A 23114-nucleotide genomic window follows, 5' to 3' on the forward strand; every position below is an offset into this window, starting at 1 on the left:
GAAAAGCAATGTGATGGCCTGATTACAGGGAAAAAAGTTTGGAAACCAAAGACCACAGCCAGCCCAGCCGCAGCCTGAGCTCTGAGGTCTGAGGTCTGAGGACCGAGGTCTGATTCTGGAGGACCTCTGCTCTCCCCAAGCCCAGGGCTCTTGGAACTGCTGTCTGGGATGGGGATCAGCTGCCCTGGGGGCCCGCGGAGTTCCCGGAACCCGCATGTTGGCCTCAGGGAATGTGCTGCCCTGCCTGCGTTAGGTCCCTTCTTTCTGCAACCTCCAGACTAAGTACAGACTCAGCCTAGACATGGTCACAGGAGCTGCTGGGACCCCAGACCCCGGAAGTCGGTGCAGGTTTCCTGGGGCCTGTCAGCTTCTGCCCACCCGCCTCAGCTGTGAGGGGCCCCTTGACCCCACAGCACAGCTGCCTGTCCTTCTTCACTTCTCATCCCTATAGGGACTTCTGAGGAGCCCAGGACCCAGACCTGGCCCACACTGGGAGGTAGCCAGGAGACACAGAGGGGACGGTGGGCCTGTGGCCTCAGAGGCACCCAGGGAACTTGTCAGGGTGGATTCCTGGGCCCTCTCACCCATGTTTGACTCAGGCACCGGGATGGTTCCCAGGACTCTGTTTCAAGGGTGCCAGGCTGTGCTGAGCAGCCGTGTCCATGTCACTCCCAGATCAGGGCCTCGGCCCCAGGGAGGGACCCTGGGAAGAGCTGAGAGGGCTCCCCTGGGAAGCAGGGCATAAGCTGTGAAGGCCCTCGTTTCCGAGGCAGTGTTCAGAGGTTTGGAGCTCAGAAACCTGGATTCGGGTCCCGCCTCCCCCCCAGAGAAGCTGTAGCAATCACTGAACTGCTCTGAGCCCCAGTCTTCTTGTTCGTGGACTGGGAGTGTTTCACAAGTGTGTCAGTGGTCCAGGCTTAACAACAAATCACCCCAAAACTCAACCAACAGGCACTGATTTTCTCCATTTCTGTGGATTCAAGAGCAGTTCAGCTGAGTGATTGAGGCTGCCACACATTTTACGGGATCAATGTTTTTGTTCAATACTTACTATGACGTTTAAGACAGCAACAGCAGGGTAGGATTCTCTTGAGTCCGGGGGTCTGGGGCAGCTGGGCAGGTGGCCTGGCTCTGAGCCAGCCATGCTCAGGGCTCCAGAGACAGACAGACAGAGACAGAGAGGGTGACAGAAAGTGAGAGAGACACACAGAAAGAAAAGGACAGAGAAGCAGAGCCAGAGCCAGAGGGAAACAGAGAGAGACACATAGAGAGATGGGGAAAGAAAGAAAAAGACAGAGGTAAAGACGGAGACAGAGAGATGGTGAGGGAAGGAGAACGAGGAAGAGAGTGCCCCCCAACTGTGTCAAAATATACAGAACAATATTTATCAGTTTAACTGGTGTTAAGTGTACAGTTCTGTGGCGTTACGTACATCCACATGTTATGTAACCATCGCCCTTATCTGTACTCAAAACTTTTTTCATCATCGTCAGTGGAAACTCTGCATCTGTTAACACTGGCCCCCACCCGCACCGCCAGGCCCTGCCACCCACCATTCTGCTTTCTGTCCATGAATTCGACACCCTAGGAGCCTCATCAATGGGACCGTACTGTGTTTGTCTTTTGGGGACCGGCTTATTTTACTCAGCCTAACGTCCTCAGGCCTCATCCTTGTCGTAGTAGGTGTCAGAGTTCCCTTCCTTTTAAAGCTGAATAATATGCGCTGTGTCTATGTCTCACATTGTGCTTACCCATTCATCCGTCAGTGGACACTCGGCCTTTTTCTTGTGCTTATCCACTCATCCGTCAGTGGACACTCGGCCTTTTTCTTGTGCTTATCCACTCATCCATCAGTGGACACGGCCTTTTCCTGCCTGTTGGCTATTGTGAGTAACGATGCCATGAACATGGGTGTACAAGTCTCTTTCTGGATCTCTGCTTTCAGTCCTTTGGGGGTAAACCTCGCAGTGGAACGGCTAGACCATGTGGTGCTTCTGTGTTTAACTTCTGGAGGAAGCACCATGCCTTCTGATGGTTTGGTCAGGAAGCGGTGATGCCGCCGCCTTGCCTTATTCTGTTTGTTTGAAGGAGCCCAGCTCTCCTCTTAAAGGAGGCTCAGCAGAGGATGTGAATGCCCCTCATAGCCAACACGGTAGCACACGGTGTCTCCTGGCTGCTGGCTGGGCTGTCTGATCAGGAGCGGGTACCCAGAATCAGGCCCCCAGGGAGCAGCCCACAGGCAGAGCCGCACCACTCTCGGGGCTTTAGTTTCTGTGCAGAGACAAGCAGGCACCTGGGCAGAGGAGACAGGTGAGGGCTGCCTTGGCAGTGTCCTGTGTGGGTACACTGTGGGGACTGGGCAGCCCCACTGCAGCATGTGGGTCCCCAGGAAGCAGGCCAGGGTATCCAGGATGGACATGAGCTCCAAGGCCTCACTGTGGGTTGTACCCTCCACACACATGTCCGTGTTGTACCCGACTGTCTGTGAGGTCGGCCCCCTCCACCTGGGGTCTCTGGAATTCCTATTCAGTGCATATTTCCCATTGCTGGTGGGTGCCTGGAGTGGAGACTTAGCCAAGGGCAAGGCTTCCTCCACTCTCACCTCAGTGGTGGGCCGTGGCCACCCTGAGAGGTTGCCACTCAGCAGGTGAGCGTGTCCCAAGCTTCCCTCCCTGCCCCTGGAGCTGTGGGTGACAGAATAAACAGAGCCCATGGTAGGCAGAACCATCTACAGCCTTTTAAAATGGGCCCCATCAGGAGTGAGTGGAGCCATCAGCCTTGACTCTGAGGAGGGCAGCCCTCAGCCTCCTCTCAGCCTCCTTCCAGCCTCCCCTCTGCACACTGACCCTCTCTCTCCTGGGCCTGGCTTATGGATGGCAAATTCCCACCTCCTGGTTTCCAGGGCTGGAACTGCCCTCCCTTGCAGGATAGTCCATCTAGGAGCTGGGCAGGTGGGCACCAGGGAGTACGATGGCCCTGGGAGGACTTCCTGCCAAGATGAGGCGGCCAGTGCAGGAGTGGAGGGTAAAAGGTCTCCAGTCTCTGACAGCTCAGGACCCATGCTGCCATCCACAGCCCTTCCCTCCCAAAGCTGATCATATGATAGGTCCTGGGGTCCTTCCTCCTGTTGCAGTATTGCAGTCCATGGAGGGGTTCGAGGGGCAGTTTGGGAGGGGCAGAAGGTCCGTGTGGCCCCTGGAGGAGCAAGCCCCACCGTGGGAGGCTTGTCCCGGGGCTCCTGACACCCCCTTGTGGCTGTTGGTGTCCCCCAGCCCCTTGCTCCCAGGCTGGACTCTCAGGAACTACCTGGACTCTAGTTGCAGCCACTGTATGTCACCCGCAGTGTTATTTACTTACTGTTTCTACTTAAATAGATTCTGTGACAATTCCGTCTTTTACTTAGCCCCGTCTGTGAAATCACGGGTCTGTTGTGCTAGGTGGGTGTTCTTCTAAACCATTAAAGTAGTACATAACTATTTTTTAAATGTTAAAAATGTTTAAGTGAAAAAAAGGGAGAGTGTGTGCACGTGGCCTTGACTTTCAGGCTGAGGGTCCTGCCAGCCCCTTCTTACCTGCTCCGAGGGGGCAGGGCCTGAGGGCAGGGGTGGCCTCCACAGCGGGGGAGGAGGGGAAGTTCATCAGGACCCCAGATTTATTGACCCCTGGACTCCCCTGGGGAAGGAGGATTCCCTGGCATGAGAAGAGAAAAGGGTCCCCCTAGAAGTGTCCCCCTGGGGGTGCTGTCTGCAGGCCTGGCAAGGTGGTAGAAGCAGACCCCTTCACTCCCTTCCCCCTTCCACCCTGGGCCCATCTCTGCTTGGAGTTCCAGGGGAAGCGGCTGGGGGCAGGGGAGGCTGCTCAGAGGGGCCACCCTGCTGGGCCCCACCCGAAAGGAGTTGGCGGGAGGAGAGTTGCACTCAGTGATTTTGCAGGAGAGTCCTGGAGGAGGGCACAGTGAGCCGGCGGTCTGTTGTATGTTAGGAAAGTGCAGACCCGCCTGGTAGAGTTGAGGTCTGGGTGGGAGTGAGAGGGTGCCAGGCGTTGGCCCCGGGATCTGGATCAGATGAAGCTGGATAGCGGCCCCTTGAACAGAGAGATCCAGAGCGAGCAATGGATAGGGGAGATGGTGAGAGAAGCAGGGTGTGAGAGGAGGTACCCCCTGGAGCCACCCATGCACTTTATCCTTAGTGACCAGGTGCCCTGCCTGCTGGGAGTGAGTGAGACTTGCTCCCTGAGCCAGGCTTTGCCTGAGGTTGGGGGCATTGTAGCCAGATTGGGGTTCCTGATGTGAGGACCCTGCTGGCAGGCCCTTAGGAAGTCCAGAGCTGGAGAAGAAAGGCTGCCGACAGCCAGCTAGAAACCAGAGCAGCTTGAGGGCATGAGGAAGGGACCTGTGGGGCCTGGGAGAAGCCTACTCTTCACTCTTCCAGCTCCCACAGCCCCGTCCATCGTGGCGGAGAGCAAGACTTCCGGGAGACCCAGGGAGCAGAGGGCCCAAGCGGGAGCTCTGTCCACACCGCTGCTCAGCGTTGTGTGAACTGTGTGGCCTTCAGCCAGTCACTGCCCTCTCTGTGCACCAGCTGCTGCATCTGTAACCTCTCAGGATGATTGGGGTGGTTACTGATGGGCACACTGAAGGTTTCTGATACAGAAGGCAGGATCTATCACCCCCGGGAAGTGTCTAAAGTTTCCTAGAAATACCTGCCGTTTAGTGCCGGGCATATCTCCAGCTTAGGGAAAAGGAGGCCTTGGAGTTGTGTTCTTTGTGCTAAAATCTTCCTCGCTGTTCACTCACTCATTCCCTCATTCATTCATTCGTCCACTCCTATCCAACACAGCTCTGGCCAGGCCTTGTTCCAGGCTCAGGAGATGGGGGAAACGAACTAAAGCAGAGAGGGCGTGCGTGGCCGTGGCACCATCCTGCTGACCCTGCAGGATCTGGAGTGGGAAATCAGGGTCTGACTCTTCGGCAGTGATGCTATACTGGGCCCCGGGCAGGTGGTTCTCCCCCAGGGGTCCCTGCCACCTCAGCCTATCCTGACGGGCTGGCAGTGGAGCCCTCAGCCCTCCTCTCCCATGAAGTCCCTGAGCGGCTCCTTTCCAGTCCTGGAGGTGTGGGCCTTCATCCCCACCCCGCCCCCTCCTGCGGCTCTCTGCTGCATTTGGGAGCAGGGGACCTGGCCAGGGACTGAGAGGGGACTGGGTCTCCCTCCTGCAAAGGAAAGGAAAAGAAAGGAAAGACCAGACCCTCGAGGCCGTTGAATGCTGACTTGGGGCCAGTTGGCCTGAAGGGCCCATGGCTTACCCCTCAGACTCTGCCTGCGGTGCCCACCTGGGCTCTCCCCAGCCTGAACTGTGTGAAGCCACAGGCCCTTGGTGTGGTGCACCCTCCTTGGAGGGTTGTGCTGCTGGCTGTGGGCCTGTGAGTGTCTGGGCAGCATGGGTGGGCCCCGGGCTGTTGCCCCTGCTCATGGCCTCTCCTGTTCCCACAGTGCGCCTCCATGACAGCATCTCCGAGGAAGGTTTCCACTACCTGGTCTTCGATCTGTAAGTGCTGGAGCCCAGGGACACAGGCTCTCATCCGCTCCCAGCACTGGGCCTGGGCTGGGCCCCTCGTAACCCTGGTAGACAGCCCCCCGACTCCTGGGTCACCTCACCCACCAGCTTGCCTTGTTGGTTTGTTGGTTTTGCACTGGTGTATGGAATCCCCCAGGGATGGGATTGCCCAGCTGGGCCCCTTCCCGACTACCCAGAACAGGGTGTGCTGGAGGCCAAGGCAGGGGAAGGAGGGAGGGAAGGATCCCGGAGGAATGGTCTGGCCCTCGGTCTTCTGCTACCTTCCTTGGTGTTCTCATCACTGCTGCACTGGGGCCCCCGGGCTGGCATGAGTGTATGCTTGGGTGCATAAGACTGCCTGTGTGTTTGTGATTGTGTGTGTGCATTCATATATGTTGATGAGCAGGCATCTGTGGGGGCATGTGCATGAGTGGGTTTCAGTGTGTGCATGTGTGTGTGATTGTATGAATACATGTACATGTGTGATTTGTGGTGTGTGTGAATGTGTGTGTGTTGGTGTGGACATGTGGGGTGTGAACATACACAAGTGTGCATGGGTGTATGTTGGCGTCAGCATGTAAGAGTGTGTGTATGATTGCCTAAAGTGTGAATGTGCAGATGATTTGTGGGGGAATGTACCTGTTTGCATGCGTGTCCACGGGTGCATGTGTGCACATGCATATGGCTTGTGGGTGTGTATGTGCATGTGTGTGTACATGCGTATGATCTGTGGGGGGTGTGTGTGCATATATATCCACTCTCACAAATCATACATGCACGTGTGTGCACATTTGCATGTGTGCTTTGTGGGGGTGGGTGTGGATGGTGGATGTGTGATTTGTTCAGTGTGTACATGGGTGTATATGTGCACACATGTGTGTGTGAGCTGTGCTGAGTGAAAGCGTCTGGGGCCCCTACCTCCTCTCACTTCCTGCTGGATTTAGAAGCAGTGATCTCATCACCTCACTCCCCGACAGCTCCGGCTGAGCGGGGCTCTATTTAGCTGTCCTGAGTCAGAGTGACTCGGGACCCTGCGGTGGCCAGCAGTCGTAGTTTGGGGTGGCTCCGTGTGGCCTCTGGGAAGCCCAGCCCGGGGGCCTTGGCCACGGGGACAGGGTGTGTCCTGAAGGGACCTCCTCCCTCAAATGACAGATGGCCTCGGCCATGGGGTGTGGAGGCCCGAGGAATGAACCTCTGGCCTACTTGGGGTCCTCTGGTCAGGAGATGCTTGAACTGTCCCCCACAGCCCCCCGTGTCCCACCAGACACCACTTTGAGACACCAGCCAGGTGACCAGGCTGACCTGTGATACAACTGCCTGTGCTGGGCCAAGGCAGTGCCCTGAAGGTTCTGTTTCATGGACCCTTTGCTGTCACCCCCGTGGGTCCCCAGACCCAAAAGCTCCACCAGCTTTTTTCCAGGAAATATAGAGGCCCCGGGCTGGAGGGTGGCCAAGTCCAGGCCCCTGGTAGCAGACAGGAGGGTGTGTGGGATTCAGGAGCAGAAAAAGGGGAGAGAATGATGTGTGTGCAGGTGCGCGTGTGTGTCCATGTATGCACACCCATGCAAGCGCATGCACGAGTGTGGGAGCGCCTTGACTCTCCTGCAATAGGCTCAAGCAATAGGCAGGTGTGGGAAAGGCTGAGGGGGGCTGGTGAGAGGAAACTGGTGGGTGTGTTTGGAGCAGTTGGGAGGAGGGAGGCCTTGGGCTTTGCACATCCTCCCCACAAACCACTGTGGCCCTCAGGCCTGTTGAAGCTGCCTCTTTGGGGCATCCAGGACATCGCTAGGCCTCAGGCAGTTGTTTGGTAGGGGCAGGAGGGCCTGCACAGAGTAGGGGGCTGTGGAGGGAGAGGGGAGGAGTGGAAGCGTAGAGATGCTGCCAGGCCCTGCCACTCCCACGCCCAGCCCCACGCAGCCTTCCTGTGCCACACTGTGGACCCTCTGGGACTCTGTGGCCCCAGAATTGGGGAGAAGTGTCTGGCCTGAGTTGGCATCACCTTCAGGAGACCCCTGGACCTAGGCGACTTGGGGGGGCTCTGTGGATTCGGGGACTGACAGATTTCCCCACTCTCCATGCCTCAGAATGTCACGTGGTCTTGGAGATCAGGCCTGGGGACAGAGGAAGGGGCTCCCCTGGAGGCTGTGGCTGCAGCCCAGAATTGGCCATGCTGAGTGGCTGGGATCTGAGGAAAGGGAGAATGCTGGTTTCCAGACCATGCCCTTCCTGGCCAGCTTGAGACGGTAGCCCCCCGCTCCCCCCAACCAACTCCCCGCCCTGCAACCCTGGACCACAAGGCCCCTGACGCTCGTCAGCACAGCTGGAGCCTCCTGTGGATGTGGGGACCCAGAAGTCTTGTCCCTGGCTCAGAGCAGGACCTACTGGGCTGGGGGGCTCCCCATGCCCCTGTTGCAGCCCTGGTCAGTACCTGTGGCCTTTTCCTCTCTGCCCTGTGCTTGGACTTGGGGCCTGCAGATCCTGACCTGTGAATTGTGGGTGCAGAAAAATAAACAGCGAGTCCTCTTCTTCTGGGCTGGACCTAGTACTCCATCCTCCTGCTCCACACACATACATGTACACATGGATACACAAGCACACACAGACACATGAGGCTCTGCTCCCTTGGACAGTCACCTGCTCTGAGCCTTGTTGTTGTTCAGTCGCTTAGTCGTGTCCGACTCTTTGCGACCCATGAACTGCAGCACGCCACCCTCCTCTGTCCTCCACTGTCTCCCAGAGTTTGCTCAAATACATGTCTGTTGAGTAGATGATACTACCTAACCATCTCATCCTCTGCCCTTCTCCTTTTGCCTTCAATCTTTCCATCATCAGGGTCTGAGCTTCAGTCTCCTCCAATGGCAAAGTGGAACCCTAAAAATTCCTCACTACTGGGGTAGTTGGCCCCAGGATCTGAGGGCCAGCATCTAGCCTCCAGCAGGGGCATTCTAGCACTCACTGCATCCTCAGTTTTGTGTTTCTCTAAGAGACAGCCTGCCCACGCCAGGGCCACTATTCAGCAGTGCCCACGCCTGTGGTCACCGTGGACCAGCCTGGCCCTGAGTGCTGGGCATAAAACAAGGCCAACCCAAGCCCCAGCTCCCAAGAATGAGTGGGAACTGAGATGCAAGTGGGGAGATCCCAACATGTGGGGCCAGCACAGCTGGAGGCGGTGTGGAAGGAGGGTGTGTTTGCAGAGGGTGTGTCCCTTGGTGTCCCCACAGGACACGGGAGGGAGACTCTAGACCTTGCAGGGGTAGAAAAGCTCTAGATGGACCTTCTGGTGGACTTGGAGCTGGCCAAGTGGGATGAGGAGCTTGGACATACCCAGGGATTGAGCTTTCCTGCTCCCCTGTGTATCCGACCTTGGCCACTGCTTTTCGCCTTGCTGTCCACACCCACATTCTCAGCCAGGGGATCCTGAGTGGCTGGGATCCCTGCTGGGTTCCCTGAGGCTCTCCAGGCAATGGTTTCTGCCCTGGGCAGGGGGGTCCATCCTGACCTTAGGACCTGAAGGCTGCTTCCTGGGCAGGGGACAAGCGGCAAGAGAGTGTGTGGATGGAGGTCCTACTCTCTTTCTGGAGATGGGACTTTGAACGCCTCGTGACCTCACCCACCGGGTCACGAGGCGTGACCGACACCCACTGTCTCTTCTGGCCCCTCCGCCCTGTTCGGGGGCCGCATCGCTGGCCTTGGGGGGTTCGAGGAGGGTCAGCCAGTTTTCCTCAGGCCTGGAATTAGTCACAAAGCCTGGGTAACAGTGCAGAGGCCTAGAACAGACTCCTGCTGGGCTGCCCACTCTGAGAAAGTCACTGAGATCATTGAGGCTCGGTTTTCTGAGCTTAAGAGACCAGTGTCATGGAGAGGGGAATGTCAGTCCTGAGTAAATCTGGAGATGGAGGTGCTGGTGGTGCTGGGGATGTGGAGGTGAGGGCAGTGGAGATAGATGGTGGTGGTGATGATGAGCACGGGGTGGAGGTGATGGTGGTGGGGGTGAGGGTGGTGATGGTGATGGAGGGGCCCTCTCTGCTCTTCTCACAGGGTCACTGGTGGGGAGCTCTTTGAGGACATTGTGGCGAGAGAGTACTACAGTGAGGCGGACGCCAGGTGGGTGTAAAGCCCTCCATGCTTCCTCCCCGTCTTCTCCTGCCTGGCCCTCCCTCCCTAAGCCTTGCTCCTCCTCCTCTGGCCCCCATCTTCTCTCATGCTCTTTGTCCCTGACATGGTCCAGGGAGATGGTCAGCTGGGCGAAAGCCCTGCTCGGAGCCCTCTGGGGAGGTTCTACGGTCAGAGTGGGGGCCAGCAGCTCGCGTGTCCCAAGTCAGAGAGGGCCCAAGCCTGCCCCCGGGTGGGAACTGACCCACAGAGGGGCTCTCCTTGGGGTGGCTGGTGGTGGGAGAGCGGACGGAGAGTGGTGGTGGGCCTCCTCTTGCCCCTCTAGGATGTCTGACCAAGGCCTTCCCTGTGGAGACTCACAGTTTCCAAATGCCTTTGCCCAAGACAGGCCAGGAACCCCTTTCTGTGATATCCTCCCAAGGTTACCTTGGCGGCAGAAAGGGAAGGCCATGGGGGCCTGGGCTGGTGGGAAAGGTGCCCACTGGCCCTCCTTCCTGGGCTCCCTGAGGGGCAGTGAGCAGGAAGCCAGGGCCTGAGGTGGGGGGTGAAGGGACTTTATCAGCCCTCACGGGGGAGTTGAAGGGGACTGACGTTTTCAGACATGCTGTCTGCAGCGAGGCTGCTGGGGCTTTAATGAATATGTATTCCCTTTCTAATCAATATTATTTTAACAAGTAGCTATTTGTGACTGGCTTGTGCACCCCCAGACGACCTTGCCTGTCAGTGACAGCCTGAGCCCCCTTGAGAGGGTGGGAGTGGTTCTGGTGTCACCCAGGCCCCTACCTGGGCAGCATGAGGCCAGGGGCCTGGCTGGTGTTGGGTGGGGTGTTGGGGTCTGTCGTGGGGTGGAGTGGCCAGTCGGGGCTCTGGCTCCCGAGGGTACATGGGCACTGGCTGCTTTCCTGAGGCTCCTTGAAGAAGGGCGTTCACTTTTCATGATAGCCTGGGAATGGCTTGGGGCAGAACCCGGACAAGGAGGGCTGCCTTCCGGTTCTGCCTCCGGTGCCCCCCGGTTGCCTTGGGGGTGCGGGAGGGCTTACCTTAGCTGTTCTCTTTTCCCCCTCCTGGAGCATCCTACCAGGGCTCCTTTGTCCTCAGTGCCCACCACGGAGCACGGCCTGGGGCCTGGCACCTTCCTGCACTCTGTTGGGGACGGTCTCGCTGGAGAGGGAATGTGACCCACAGCGGAGCCTTGCTTTTGGCTGGGAGGCCCCCGTGCCCACCTCTACCCCCGCACTCCACGTCCCCAACCCCCCACACCTTGTCCTTGGGTCTCCACCCTTGCTCACTCTCACCTCCTGGCCTCGTGTACTCCAGTGCCCCCCTTCCGCCCCATCCCACCCCTCCAATTCTGTGGCTCCCTCCCGCCCGTCCAGGGTGGCAGGGATCTGGATCTTCCTCCCTGGGCCTCTGTTGTGGAGGCTTCTCTGGAGTTTGGGTCCCCCGCCACCAACAAATGCTCAGTTTCCTTGGCTCCACCTTGCTGGTAGCCAGACTATGAGGAAGAGGGTGAGAGGCAGCCGCTCTTGGGGATCTCTCCCAGCCAGCCCCACGCATTAAACCCGTATGTCTGGCTGTGGTTTTCGCCGGGAATCCTGGCCCCTGGAACTGTGTGTTTGACCTTTGTGTTGGTGCTTAGCTTATAGGCAGGAGGGTCTGAGAGAGTGATGTGGATACCCATGTGGGTGGGTCACCCACGGGCATCACCAGGAGCTCTGGCAGAAAGCGGGGGTAAAGGCTTTCTCCCACTCTGGGAGGGTGTTTCCCTTGGGGACCTCCTCTGAAAGGGATCTGGGCTGTGTTGAAACTGGAGCCCTAGACACCTGGCCAGGGTGGTGGGCACCTCCCTAACCACGATGCAGTCTGGCCCCCATCTAGCACACCCACCCCCTTCCAGGGCCCTGTCTGGGGCCGTGCTGCTCAGACCTGAGCATCTGATGAATTCCTGAAGAGTCACATCTCTAGAGGAAGAGGACGCAAGGCAGGAGTAGCTTTTCGGAATGCTTTTCTGACCAAGAAGGCTGGAGAGTCCTTTGAAGAGAAAGTGGAATCTTTATTTTGGAGTTTGTGGGGAAAATGAGGGTTTTTTTTTTCAAACCTGGGAAAGCAAAGTTCAAATCCATTTTTAAAAAACCCTGAAAACAGTATGGTTCATGAGAGGTGCTTGGGGTGTGTGTGTGAGAATGCTGGCTGATCCTGGAGGAGGAGCGGGAGGACAGAGGGAGAGGGAGAAGGAGGAAGAGGAAGGGAGGGGAAGGATTATATCCCAGGTAACAACAGAGCCTGGAACCAGGAGAATAATGTCCAGGACCGGCCAGCATCTGGAATGACGCTGGGGAGCAATTCTGACCACAAAGTGACTTTCTAAACTGTTCCATTTGAAAGGAGTCCTCATGAGGATGATGGTATAATGTGAATGCAAGGCAGAAGGGACCTTGTGATGGGCCAGTCAGTCTCATGTTCCCCAAGGCCCTGGTCTCAGACTGGAGACCAGGGTGGGAGCAGGCTGAGAAGGGCGCCAGGAGCTGTCTCTAGGGGTCCCTGGAGGGTGGGCTGCCCGGAATGGGGTGCTCTCCAGGCACATGAAAGTCCCATCTACCTGCTGGCTGTGGAGGCCACTTGCCCGACGGTCCCAGAGATGCTGTGAAGAAAAGACTTGGGAGACAGGCCAGGGCTACCGCATTGGCTCTGAGAAGGGGCATACCCGCACAGTTTTCTCTGGGGTGGGGCTTGCAGGATGGGTGGACAGGGCTGTGTCAGAACTGTAGGGCTTGATTTCAGCAGCCGGGCTGAGTCCCAGGATGTCCGGGGAGAGATGCAGACTGGTGCTGGCTCAGCAGGTGTAGTCACCCCATCCTGGCACGAGTTTGGAGCCCTGAATCCTCAGGAGGGGATGTGGAGGAGGACAGAGGGCACTGCCCACCCACATCTGAGCCGATGTATCAGTTGGTGCTGCAGCAGGTGCCTCCCGGGTCCAAGAAACCTTCCTGCAAGGCCGAGGACACAATGAGAGGAGAGAACTAACATGCCTCTGCGGTCACGGAGGCCACAGTCCAGTGCCCAGAGTGCAGGGCCGCCACGTGACTGCAGCGGGGATGACGTGGGAACCCCGAGCTCACTCCACATGGAGGGAGGTCTAGAGAGTGTCCTGAGGTTGAGAGCGGAGGCAAGGTCATGAGGGTGAAGAAAGAAGGTGGGATTGACCCAAAGCTAACATCAAGACTTGCAGGGGTCTCAGCAGGCCTGAGGTTGGAGCCAGGTCATTCCAGGGCTTTCAGGGAGTGGCCAGTGGCCCAGGGGACTCCAGCCTGTGGCTGTGAGGACTGCTGATGGTGTGGAGGAAGGCTTGGGGTTCCACATGGCTGGCAGGGAACACAGCTCAGGTGAACAACCCCCAGGGGCAGAACCAGGGTCTGGCCACAGCAACACAGGCAGGGGCTGGTCGACCTGAGGGTTCCTGAACCCCTGGGTGGGGTGGGATGCTGCAGTGAGCAGGTGGTCCAGAGACTCAGGGCTGAGCTCCAGGAGGATGCAGTGATGTCCCAGCATGGCTCCTCAGGGCTCAGATTCCCAGGAACTGGGAAAGCCAGTGCCCCATGCCCCGGGGCCCTGGCTCAGTGGCCTCAACTGCAAGTGCTGGGGCTTCCTGTGGCCTCTGCCTCCACCCAGTGGCTTGTCCTGACCCCAGAGGAGCTCCCCAGACCTCAAGGCTGAGTTCTGCCCACGACGAAAGAGGCCCCTGATGGGGCAGCCTGGAGGGGCTGAGCCCATGTCTACAGTCTCAGGAGGGCTGGTAGTGGCTGGATATGGAGCTGGGGATACAGGGATGAGGGTGAGAACCACAAAAGACCGAGGCTGGCAGATGAGAGCATGGTGGGAGGGACAGAAGCAGGGAGGGAGGCCCTGGGAGCAGGTGGGACAGGAGAGCTCAAGGGCTTGGGGCGGGGGTGGGGTTTCCAGCCCTTAGAGGCATCTAAGGGGAGGGGCTGCTGGGGAACTGTTACCCACAGGTTTGGGCCTAGCTCCTTCTGATCCCATAAACCTCAGGAAATCCATCATCACTAGGACTCTGAGGTCTAGGTTTCCTCAGGGTGGACACTCAGGTTACTTTTCTAGCAGGTGGAGACCACCTGCTCTGTGGTCAGAGCTGTTTGAGAACATGGGCCGGTTTCTTGTCCCTTCTCCTGGTTTCTCGTCCCTTCTCTGAGTTTGCTGTTAGGAAAACAAAGTCCATCCCTCCAGCTGACCTTCAGTCACCTCCCCGGTCTAGCCGCGGCAGGAGCAGTCCCGCCTGTGCCTCCCTCGCCCCCACCAGAGGGGCTGGGGCCAAGACCCCAGGGATGGGCTATGGCAGCCTGTGGCATGCCTGTCTCTGGTGGCTGGTAATGCTCCAGGGGCGCTGTGGAATTCCAGGGGTCTGTGCCTGGCGCTGGGGGCAGCTGGATACTTCCCAACCACCTAGAGGAGGCAGGTGCAGGTCACCAGGGCTGGGGGCATCTAGGTCTGGAGGCACCTGGGTCTGATGTCTAGGGCCATTGCTGAAGCCCAGGTGTGGGAGGTGCCTGGGGAGAGCCTGGGCCTTTCTCTCCAACCAGTGATGCCCCAGGAGGCTTGGGACTTCTCCCTTATCTGGAAGGAAGCCCCTCGGGGCCCTGGATAGTGCCAGGCTGCCCCCAGAGACCCCAGTGCTGCTATGGAGCTGAGCTGTCTAGCACGGCAGCCAGCAGCCAGCGTGGATGTGAAGTTTATTTTAATGAAATGACACCCATTCTCACACATGTGTCCTGGTGACTGGAGCGTTAGCACAGCCTCAGAACAGAGAAGGGCACTGGTGCCTAGGGCATCACTCCCGCACTGTGGCACTGGCCTGCCCTCTCTCCCTTGCCCTTTCACCTCTACCCTCCCCTCCCATTGTCTGGGTCTCCAGCTGCCTTGCAGAGTGTAGATTCAGCCCTGGCCTCCCTCCGCAAGGGCACCCAGCTCAGGGCCAGGCATGGCCAGCATGAGCTTGGGGTGGAGTGCATTGAGGTCAGGCATCTTTCCTCTGTGGGCCTGGTTAGAGGGGAGGGCATGCCTTGTGTTGACCTTTGAGGGTGAAGAGGGAGCCCCAGAGGCCCCCTGCTAGCCAGCGTCTCGTCTCCCAGGCAGGCAGCACCGTGATTCCCTGCTTCCCCCGGGCCCCCACTGGGCTGGAGATCCCACCACTCCCACACAGCACCCTTCTCCTGCACCCCGCCCACTCCTCAGGGGCCATCCGCACTAATGCGCCCGCTGTTTGCTGCAGTCACTGCATCCAGCAGATCCTGGAGGCGGTTCTCCACTGCCACCAAATGGGGGTCGTCCACAGGGACCTCAAGGTGAGTCCCCCCCCGCTCTGTGCCAGGTGTCTGTCGTCTGTAACTGCATGTCGTGTTTAAGGGGAGGCTCGGGGGTAGGGCAGTGCACCAGAAGACACGTGTGTGGGGGAGATGTTTGCATATGTGTGTTCCCGTGTATTTTTGTGTGAAGGTGTGTGCCTATGAGAATATGTGTGCATGTGTGTGCATGTGCATTGGCACATGTGTGTGCATGTGTTTGTGTTTGAAGGTGCATGCTTGTGAGAATGTGGGTCTGTGCGCACACATGGACATGTGTGTATGTGTGAGCATGTGTACATATGCATGCGCATTTGTGCATGTGTGTGAGACTGTGTGTGTGTGCATGTGTGTGTGTGTGTGTGCATGCATGTGTCTGTACACATCCCTCCCAATGCCTCTAGGCTTCAGGGCTGAGAGGGGACAGTTGTCAAGAATCAGCCTAGTGGCACATGTCCACGCGGGGTCTCGCTTTCTGGGCTCCAGTTGAGATTCGGACCTGGCAGGAGGGACACAGAGAATGTACCCGCAGGTGGGGCTGATGCCTTGGGAGCAGGAGGTGAGGGGCCAGTTTGGTCTCTTCAAACTTCCAGTCCTTTCTACTCGTCTCTGTGGCCCTTGGCTCAGCTCTGGGCCAAGTGCAAATCGTTTAAAACAAGGGTTGTCACCCACAGGCCTCTGTGTGGTGGGAGGGGCCCTCAGGAGGAGCTGCAGCCTTCTCCCGCCCCCTTCCCCCTTCCTGCCCTTCCGCCTCCCCCTTCCTCCTCCTCTCAATCTCTCCTCCTTTCTTTGACTTCAGCTTTCTCCAGGTCTGAGTTTGGGTCAGTTTCTTCTCTTGTTGGTTTTGCAGGGGGTGGGGGGACCCCTGGGCCTGCATCCCTGCTGGTGGTGTTTGAGACCACCCTTCTCGTGGGTGCTAGGGCTGAATGGAGTCACCTTTCTAGGGCTACCCAGAGGTGTGTATGTGTGTGTGTGTGAGAGCTGATGCTGTGGAGCTGCTCTTGAGGGGATGTCCCACCAGGAACAGGCCTGGGACCCTCCCTGTGCCCTCATGTGTCCTCGCTCCCAGGCTGCATGTGGTGTGTGGTCCCCTGTCCTCTCATGGGTCTGCCCAGGCTCCCCCCACTTGACTGCCTGTCCTGTGGGTGCCCATTTGTCTCTGTGTCTTGTCTGCATGGGCCTCACTCAGGGGTCTCTGGGAGGAGGGGCTGCAAGGAAGAGGACACGCATCCCTCCTTCATCCTGGACCTCATGATGCATAACAGACCTGGAGCCCGAAGCTCCAAAGTGCAGATGGGTGCTCTCCCCAGCCCAGGTGTGGCCTCAGGGCACACAGAATCCTTGCTGAGAAAAAGAAAAAGGAGTTAGGACCAGTTGGTCTCCTCTCCCACCAGGTGTCGGGGGGAGCAGGCTGTCCCTCCTCCTCTAGAGAGGCCTCTGTCATCTTGGCTGAGATAGACCTCCAGAAGCAGTACTGTGGTGGGGTTTCCTCTCAGCCAAGATGTGGAGGGTGGAGAGAGCAGAAGGGCTTAGTGCCATCTTGGTGCGTATGAGGGAGCCAGGGTGGAGCCCGGGGGTGGGAACATCCCTGTGCAACCCAGCTGGGTCCCCTCCCTCTCCTCCCAGGGAGGAGCCTTGTTACCCAGCTCTTCCCAGGGACCAGGTTCCCTTAGCTCCTTCTTCCCAGAGAGGCATTCTAAGTCACTTCAGTTGTGTCCAACTCTGTGTGACCCCGTGGACTGTGGCCCACCAGGCTCCCCTGTCCATGGGATTCTGCAGGCAAGAATACTGGAGTGGGTTGCCATTTTGTCCTCCAGGGGATCTTCCCGACCCAGGGATTGAACCCACGTCTCTTATATCTCCTTCACTGGTAGGTGGGTTCTTTACCACTAGCGCCACCTGGGAAGCCAAAGAATGCTGGTTTATTTCCTTGGGGTTGGGGGAATCTGATTGGTAGAAGCTGGGTCAAGCCCCCAGCTGCAGTATTTCAGACTTCTTTTTTTAAAAAAACAATTTTTTAAAATTTGAAGTATAGTTGATTTGCAATGTTCTGTGTATTTCAGACTTCTTGGTGTGGGGCTTGTGGGGAGGTAGGGGTCCCCCTGCCCCACTCACACTGGCAAAATCAAGGTGTTCAGGGGCCTCCCGGCCGTGCTGGGCAGACGGTATCCCCAGCACGTGTCACCTGGAGTGACAGAGCCTCAACCACCAGCTGTGTGGGGCCTGGAGAAGCTCTGGTTTCTGCCTCGTGGGCTGGCATGCTTCATCTATGCCACACGATTTGTCCTCACACCCCTGTGTCCAAGCAGGGTTAACTCAGTTCAGTTGGCGGCATTTGTCTTTCTTGGTGGCACTAAGGTGGGCAGCATGGTGTCAGCAGACCTTCCCGTCGGGAGGGTGGCCTGGTGAGGGGGCTCAGGGCCGGGAGAGCCCCGGGCAGCCAGGGATGAGGAAGTCCAGCGGCTTTGAGCTCTGAGTGCTGCCCTCTGGGAGGTGTCGAGGCCGGTGGGACAGACTGGAATGAAGGAGCCTAGCATGCAGGACGCAGTGTGCAGGGAACTCCTCGGGCCTTCAGGGCCAAGTGTTCCTGGTAACCGGGCAGCAGCCTCCTTGGCACCCCAGTGGGACAGGGATGAATACCGTTTCTTCCTGCATGAGCAAGGGTGCTGCTCCCCGAGGCCGGGAGGTCAGCACGGGACCCTCCCCTCCTGTGAGCAGCCAGCCCAGGGCTGGTGGGACTTGGATGTCCTACACTGCTCAGGCCGCGGGGGCCCTTGGTTGTTTCTCCTTGCCCTTTGAGAGTCTCCATCCTGCAGCAAGTGCCTGAACCTTCCAGCAGCCGCTCTCACTGTGCAGCCAGCCTTGGTGGGCGGAGGGAACCCCCCCGCTACAGCAGGGGTCTGGGTCCTGCATGGCCTGCTGGGGCCTCCAGGGGTGCTGTTTTGGTCCCAGCACCCCGAGTTCACAAGCTTGCACTTTGAGAACCAGCTTCCCTCAGCTTTAGGGCTTACGTCCCTGCCCCTGGTGAGTGGGGGACAGAGACTGTGGGGTGCAGGCTCTGGGGTGTGCTCAAGCCAAAGGTGTCAGCTATGCTGGGGGGACACCCATGTGGTCAGGGGACCTGTGCACCCCTGTCTGCCAAGGGGTATTCTGTCCCCCTCTCTCTGGTGACACCCCTGGGTGTAAACCCCACACCCTCGGGCTGCTCACCTTCCCCACAGCCCGAGAACCTGCTCCTGGCCAGCAAGTGCAAAGGGGCTGCGGTGAAGCTGGCGGACTTCGGCCTGGCCATCGAGGTGCAGGGGGACCAGCAGGCGTGGTTTGGTGAGTACCTGGCCGGCCGGCTGGCCAGGGAACAGGGCGGGGGTGTTGGCCGCCCTGTGGTCCTTCACACCACCCTTTCCCGTCATGCTAGGGTTCGCTGGCACGCCGGGCTACCTGTCTCCAGAGGTCCTGCGCAAGGAGGCGTACGGCAAGCCGGTGGACATCTGGGCATGCGGTGAGGCTGGTGTGCTGGGCGAGATGGGCTGCACCCACAAGCACTGCACCAGACCCACACCTGGCTGCCCCCAGCTGGGAGCACCCTCCCCACCCAGACCGGAATTACTAACACAACCCTGGCTGTTGCCGAGAAGCCCACCACCCCATTGCCTGCCCTGCACTCGGCAGAGCAGTCTGGAGAAGGGGCAGCAAGTGCCTGGATGGGGGATGGATACTGGAGGGGCGGGGGCTGTGTGGACCACCCTGGCAGGGTTGCCTCCTTGCCAGGGGCGTCTCCCCCGTAGTCAGTGCAGTGGAGGGGGCCTCCCCTGTGAAGTAGGGTCGGGGGGCAGAGGAGCTGTTTATGCCATTCTGCAAACATGAGGGTCTCCAAAGAGGGACACTGATTGACGCTGGCTGTGGGGATGGAGAGGAGGGGGTGCTTGAGGACCTCAGTGTCCTCATGGGACTTGCTGGCTTTGGGCAGTGACCCCCACCCTAGCCAATGCTGAGAAACTAGCTGAGGGTCCTGTAGCTGTTAAGTACCAGGGATGGGCATCTGATTCGCATCCTGGGATCACACGCCAGACACCCCGTAGCAGCATGTGACTGGTGTGTGGCTGCGCTGGTGGGCTCCGCAGGGCTGCTGGGCTGCTGGGCGTGGGCAGTGAGGGCAGCAGCATGAGGCCCCGGGCTCTTGGCTCTCCCCAGGGGTGATCCTGTACATCCTGCTCGTGGGCTACCCACCCTTCTGGGACGAGGACCAGCACAAGCTGTACCAGCAGATCAAGGCCGGGGCCTACGATGTGAGTGCCAGGACCCCCCATCCCTCCCCATCTGGGGGAGGCAGGCTGGCAGAGGCAGGGTGTGGGGTGACACCCCTGTTTTCAGTTGAGGCCCTTTGGAGAATTCTGTCTCCTGTCTGGGGAGGGGGCTTCAGGCTTCCCTGTGCCTGGTTTTCTTTTCTAGTTCCCGTCCCCTGAGTGGGACACGGTCACTCCCGAAGCCAAAAACCTCATTAACCAGATGTTGACCATCAACCCCGCCAAGCGCATCACGGCACACGAGGCACTGAAGCACCCATGGGTCTGCGTAAGTTGCACCAGCCCCGGACCACCCCCTAGCATGTTAACCTTGGGCCCTCTCCTCGAATCCAGTGGGTTGGTCCTGTGGTCTCCTGAGGGCTATGGGAGCACGGGACATGCTATGTGGCTTGGGACGTGCTGGTGACTTAAAGGCCTCAGTCGCTGGGAGGACAGGAGCTCCATGAGAAGAAGAGGCGCCATCTAGCGTGTGAGGGGATGAAGTGGCAAAGGAGGGTGAGGGCCAGGTGGTGATGGGGACAGGTGGAGTGGACGGCCATAGGAGGTGACGGACTGGGAGATTAGGCAGGCAGTGGGGACAGGTGGCCTCCGGCTGATGTGAGTAGCTGGTAGCTCTTGGCACAAGAGCCCCAGGGGTGCCGCTACACTGAGCCTCTCTCTGACCTCCCCTCTTTTGAGCCCCCCTTGGGGACAAAGCTGATGCCCCCAAGGCTCCTTGCAGTAATGCCCTCCCTCGTTCCCTCCCGCAGCAACGTTCCACTGTGGCCTCCATGATGCACAGGCAGGAGACCGTGGAGTGCCTGAAAAAATTCAACGCTCGGAGGAAGCTCAAGGTGAGACACTGACCCCAGTGTGTGGCCAGGGTGCCCTGCCATGCTCACGTGCTCACCTACCTGGAGGCGCCGAGGGCCCCGCACTGGGGGTCGCTAGAGGGGTCCCAGCAGGCCTGGCAGGGGTCCTAGCCACCCAGGACGGGCTGCTGGTTGGTGTTATCCCAGGTGTGCCAGGTGGACTTGGTCCCTTCCATGGCAATGACACCCAAGGTGCCCAGATGTCGGCTGGCCCCTCCTCAGTCTCCCACGCTGCCCGCGAAGTGTTCCTAGGGTTCCCTTGTGGCAGGGGGCTGGGAGGCATGCCCTGTGGCCGGTCATGCTGTCTGGGTGGGAGTGAGCTGAGAAGCTTCTGACCCGGGGCACTTCTGGTCAGGAGAGCAGCCAAGCTCTGCTGCTCAGAGGGGCAGGAGGGAGGGGACCCTGGGCAAGGAGGCCATTGGGCACCAGGCCCGTCCTGCCTACAGGCTGCTCTGTGCTTAGGGCGAGTGTTCAGGCCTGACCAGGCCCCTGGCTGCTATGCACACACCTCTCAGGGAGAGGAAGGGCTGTGGGGAGAGGCAGACCCCCAGCCTCAGTGCCCCCAGGGGTCTTGAAGCACTTTAGAAGCTTGGTTTGGTGGATAGTTTAGGGCCCAGGACAGGTCACTGTTAATTCTGCATGAGATGACTTGTCTGGGTGCAGCTGGTGGGCGTGTAGAACTCTTGCCTCTCTAAGAGCCCTTGACCCCAGGTCCGGGGGTTGGGGTCGGGGGTCTCCACCTGGCCTCAGCCGTATGTCTCTCTCCAGGGTGCGATCCTCACCACCATGCTGGCCACACGGAATTTCTCAGGTGAGAACAGCCATCTCCGGGAGCAGCAGGCCTGCGGCGGGAAGCCTGGGGAGTGACCCGCCACCAGCCGCCTGCCCTGTCTTCGCCCCCACAGTCCCGTCCTCTGCTGCCGGCCCGGCCCGGCCTTCCTCCCTCTGAGACCTTTGGGCCTCAGAGGAGGCCTGGGCTCTGGCCGGGCCCCACGAGGGCCCGTCCCTGCGTGTTGGGTCTGTGTCTGAGCTGCCTGCCGGTGGGCCGCAGTTCCGTGTGTCTGTCCAGGCGTTGGTCAGCACTCTGTGGCCTCGTTGTTGTCCTGAATCCTCTGAGCACCCGTTCTGTGTTGGGAGAGGGGAGGCGAGGGGAGGCTCCGGACACGCTGGTTGGCAGCCGCCCACTTGGGCACGAAGGGTGGGCAGGGCTTGGGGCGTGCGGCCGCTCGGAGGGTCTATCGGCGGCCCTGAGGCCTCGGGACAGGGCAGGCCTAGCGGGGACAGCGTCCCCCGGGCGGGGCTGCCGCGCCCTCGCTCTCCTGTGGCTTGTCTGTCGCCCGCGATGCCGGCGCGGGAGCGTCTGTGGTCGTCCTCGTTGTCCGTCTGCATCAGCACCGCCCCATCCTGTTACCTTGCTGTGATACTGTGCTGCCGGGCCGGGGGGCATGCTGTCACACCAATACTAATAGGACGTGTCCTGTCGCACGCCCGGCCGGGCACCCGGAAGACCCCGCTGGGGTTTTCCAAGGAGAAAGGAGGCAAATGCTTTTCCCAATGTCAATCGGTCTCCATCTTGTTTTCACGCTCCTGTGAAAGGGGTTCTGGAACCATCCGTCACCTAAACTTTGACTCTAATCTTCTTCTGCTTCCTTTGTCTCTTCTCTTCCCTCACCTCGCCCACCCCTCGTCTGTGTCCGCCCCTCCCCTCGTCTCTAACCCGGTGCTAACAGTGGGCAGACAGACCACCGCTCCGGCCACAATGTCCACCGCGGCCTCCGGCGCCACCATGGGGCTGGTGGAACAAGGTAGACGTCCCGCCTGTCGGCATGCAGCTCCCCTCGCTGCACGCAGCCGCCAGCAGGGCCTTGAGAGCCACCCCAAAGGCCCCGGGAGCCCCTGCTCCCGCCGTGGACACACTCACAGAGCCCCCACCCTGGGCAGGGAGCCAGCACCCATGTCCCAGCAGCCTTGCCTGTTATAGGAGGGGCCAACCGAGGTGACCCCCGAGCTGTGTCACCTTGCGTGCATTTGACTAAATTCCCCGGTCCCGATTCCTGAGTCTGGGGGTCGGGAGACCCCCACTCCACTTCTGGTCCGAGCCCTTTGCTCTCTGAGGCTCACTCCCCACTTGTCCATCAAGAGCCTATTTAGAAAGACAGGAAACCTCTTTTCTGGGGCTGCTGCTGAGGGGGTTTGAATCCCAAATGGGAACCCTGGGGAGAAGGGCATGGGCAGAGACCCTGCCCTACGAGAGCCCACTCGCCACCCCATCCACACCGGACTTGGCCCCTACCTGCCCTCAGAGACGTGCACTGTACTCCTGGTCACTCATACTCCGTATGAGGCCAGTGGTCCGTACTTAGTCTCAAACACGTATGTCTGCCCTGTGAGCCCCAAGACGTGGCCCTCGGCCTCCCAGAGAATGACTGAAGGCCTCCTCTTGGTTTCCTTCTATGAGGCACCTCACTTCGTCCCCAGCCCGTGAGGGGAGAGGCAGAGTCCGCCCATCTGCTGCCCCTGCCTGTGAAGGGCAGACCCCCCAGGGAGTCACCTGACTGTGACCTTGGCCAGACCCCATGAGGCTAGACCCCATGAGGCTAGACCCCAAGACCTCCTGGGGGCCCACGGCCCTAACCCAAGCTGAGGGTGGCACGAGCTTAGGGGGGCAGAGCTGCAGCTGAGGGCCAGCCAGGTGCTCCCCAGATGGGGTTGTGTGGCTAGAAGAAGCCCTCTTTTCCTGCTGCTGCCTCAAGTGTCTGTGGGGACAGGGCAGACGCCCAGCCGCTCCCAGGCCTAGGCCCTTTCTTCCCTACATGTCCAGCCTGGCTCTTTCCCTCTGACCCTGCAGGATGTGCAGGCCAGCCTGCCCATCCAGAGGACCCCAAATGCTGCCTCCTGGGGTGCTCAGGGCAGGATCATCCTGGGTAGGAGGGTCC

The 23114-nt window shown here is 59.3% G+C and overlaps 1 protein-coding gene across 13 annotated transcripts in view; it reads left to right on the forward strand.

The window, feature by feature from the left end:
- Positions 1-23114, forward strand: part of CAMK2B (calcium/calmodulin dependent protein kinase II beta) — a 92236-nt gene that overhangs the window by 51254 nt on the left and 17868 nt on the right. For 7 of the 13 annotated variants that reach the window (XM_061414452.1, XM_061414444.1, XM_061414445.1 and 4 more), the window contains exons 4-13: positions 5493-5547; positions 9595-9660; positions 14954-15026; positions 18245-18347; positions 18439-18522; positions 19215-19309; positions 19473-19595; positions 20077-20160; positions 20947-20989; positions 21909-21983. In XM_061414452.1, the coding sequence (XP_061270436.1) occupies positions 5493-5547; positions 9595-9660; positions 14954-15026; positions 18245-18347; positions 18439-18522; positions 19215-19309; positions 19473-19595; positions 20077-20160; positions 20947-20989; positions 21909-21983 (801 nt within the window). The remainder of the gene's footprint in view (positions 1-5492; positions 5548-9594; positions 9661-14953; positions 15027-18244; positions 18348-18438; positions 18523-19214; positions 19310-19472; positions 19596-20076; positions 20161-20946; positions 20990-21908; positions 21984-23114) is intronic. The other 6 variants (XM_061414446.1, XM_061414449.1, XM_061414447.1 and 3 more) reach the window with 1 other exon arrangement.

The sequence above is a fragment of the Bos javanicus genome, chromosome 4 (assembly GCF_032452875.1).
Source record: "Bos javanicus breed banteng chromosome 4, ARS-OSU_banteng_1.0, whole genome shotgun sequence".
Classification (NCBI taxonomy): domain Eukaryota; kingdom Metazoa; phylum Chordata; class Mammalia; order Artiodactyla; family Bovidae; genus Bos; species Bos javanicus.